Source organism: Asparagus officinalis, chromosome 7 (genome assembly GCF_001876935.1).
Source record: "Asparagus officinalis chromosome 7, Aspof.V1, whole genome shotgun sequence".
NCBI lineage: Eukaryota > Viridiplantae > Streptophyta > Magnoliopsida > Asparagales > Asparagaceae > Asparagus > Asparagus officinalis.
In genome coordinates, this window is record NC_033800.1 from 71,018,297 (window position 1) to 71,019,676 (window position 1,380).

At 41.0% G+C, this 1,380-nt stretch overlaps 1 protein-coding gene across 1 annotated transcript in view; it reads left to right on the top strand.

The window, feature by feature from the left end:
• The window catches only part of LOC109848384 (aquaporin PIP2-3-like), a 4,490-nt gene continuing 3,473 nt past the window's right edge, over positions 364-1,380 (top strand). Inside the window, exons 1-2 of the mRNA XM_020417849.1 lie at positions 364-730; positions 1,229-1,380. The exon at positions 1,229-1,380 is cut by the window's right edge and continues 132 nt beyond it. Coding sequence (XP_020273438.1) covers positions 439-730; positions 1,229-1,380 — 444 coding nt within the window. The 5' untranslated portion in view covers positions 364-438. The remainder of the gene's footprint in view (positions 731-1,228) is intronic.

Genomic DNA, 1,380 nt, shown 5'->3' on the forward strand with positions numbered 1-1,380 from the left:
GGATTCATATGTTGGCTGTGACATCAACCAATCCTGTGATTCTGAATCAATGGATTCAGTACAATTTGTGAGTTGAATTAGGATCTAGTCCATTTTGGAGAAAACAGCTTGATACCAACTTTTACTTAATTTTAGATTGCTGCTATAATGTAATGTAAGTTACTATTATTTGGTTTAAATTGCTACAATTTGCTTTAGTTTGCTATATATTTCTATAAATTACTACATATTGCTTTAAATTGTTATATTTAATTTGTTGCAAGTTACTATAGTTTGCGAAGAACACCCGTCTCTCTCCTCTCTCTCTCTTTCTCGCTCTCTAACCCCATAAATACCCACCTTATCTCACCTCATCCTCACTCTCAAACCTCCTCCTCTCTCTCAACTCTCTCTCTCTCTCTCTCTCTCTCTCTCAATTTCCTCGACCCAACCTCCACCATGACCAAATCCGGTGACTTCACCGCCAAGGACTACACCGACCCGCCTCCGGCCCCACTGTTCGACGCCGTGGAACTGACCAAGTGGTCGTTCTACCGCGCGGTGATCGCAGAGTTCGTCGCCACCTTGTTGTTCCTCTACATAACGGTCGCCACTGTTATTGGGTACAAACACCAGTCCGACCCGGGTTTGAGCTCTGATGCCGCGTGTAGCGGTGTCGGGATTCTTGGGATTGCTTGGGCTTTTGGTGGGATGATCTTCATTCTTGTTTACTGCACCGCCGGTATCTCTGGTGAGTTCACGGCGCGCGCGGAGCCTTTTTTTTTGTTTTTTTTTTGTTGAAATAGAGCAGATTTTAATCAGGATATATATTCTGCAGATAAACAGTTCCAAATTAACTAGCTCACCGGTGAGGTGATGTTCTGATAAGATTTATATATATTCTTATTATTGTGTTTTCAATTTTTTTTTAAAGAAAACAGTTGAATTTGTAGTTGTTGCTTCAGCACAAGTATGCACGACCTTTTTGCTAAATGAAATTGTCTATTAATTTAAAAAAAAAGTATTAACAGCTGCAATTTTAATTATAATAATTCAGTCACAGTTAAATATAATTGTCTTAACCAGCAAATTACAGCTGCAGTTACAATTGAAAAATTACACAACACCATCTTCATGTATAGTCTGGACGAAAATATATATATATTTCCCCCTATATATATCTCTCTTCTAATTTCTCTCAATAATTTGCTAACCTGCGCCGCTGCACATTTCCAACCCATGTAAACAGGAGGACACATTAACCCAGCGGTGACATTCGGACTCTTCTTGGCCCGTAAAGTGTCCTTAATCCGCGCACTCGCGTACATGGTAGCGCAGTGCCTGGGCGCAGTCTGCGGTGTTGGGCTCGTCAAGGCTTTCCAAAAGGCCTACTTTGTTCGG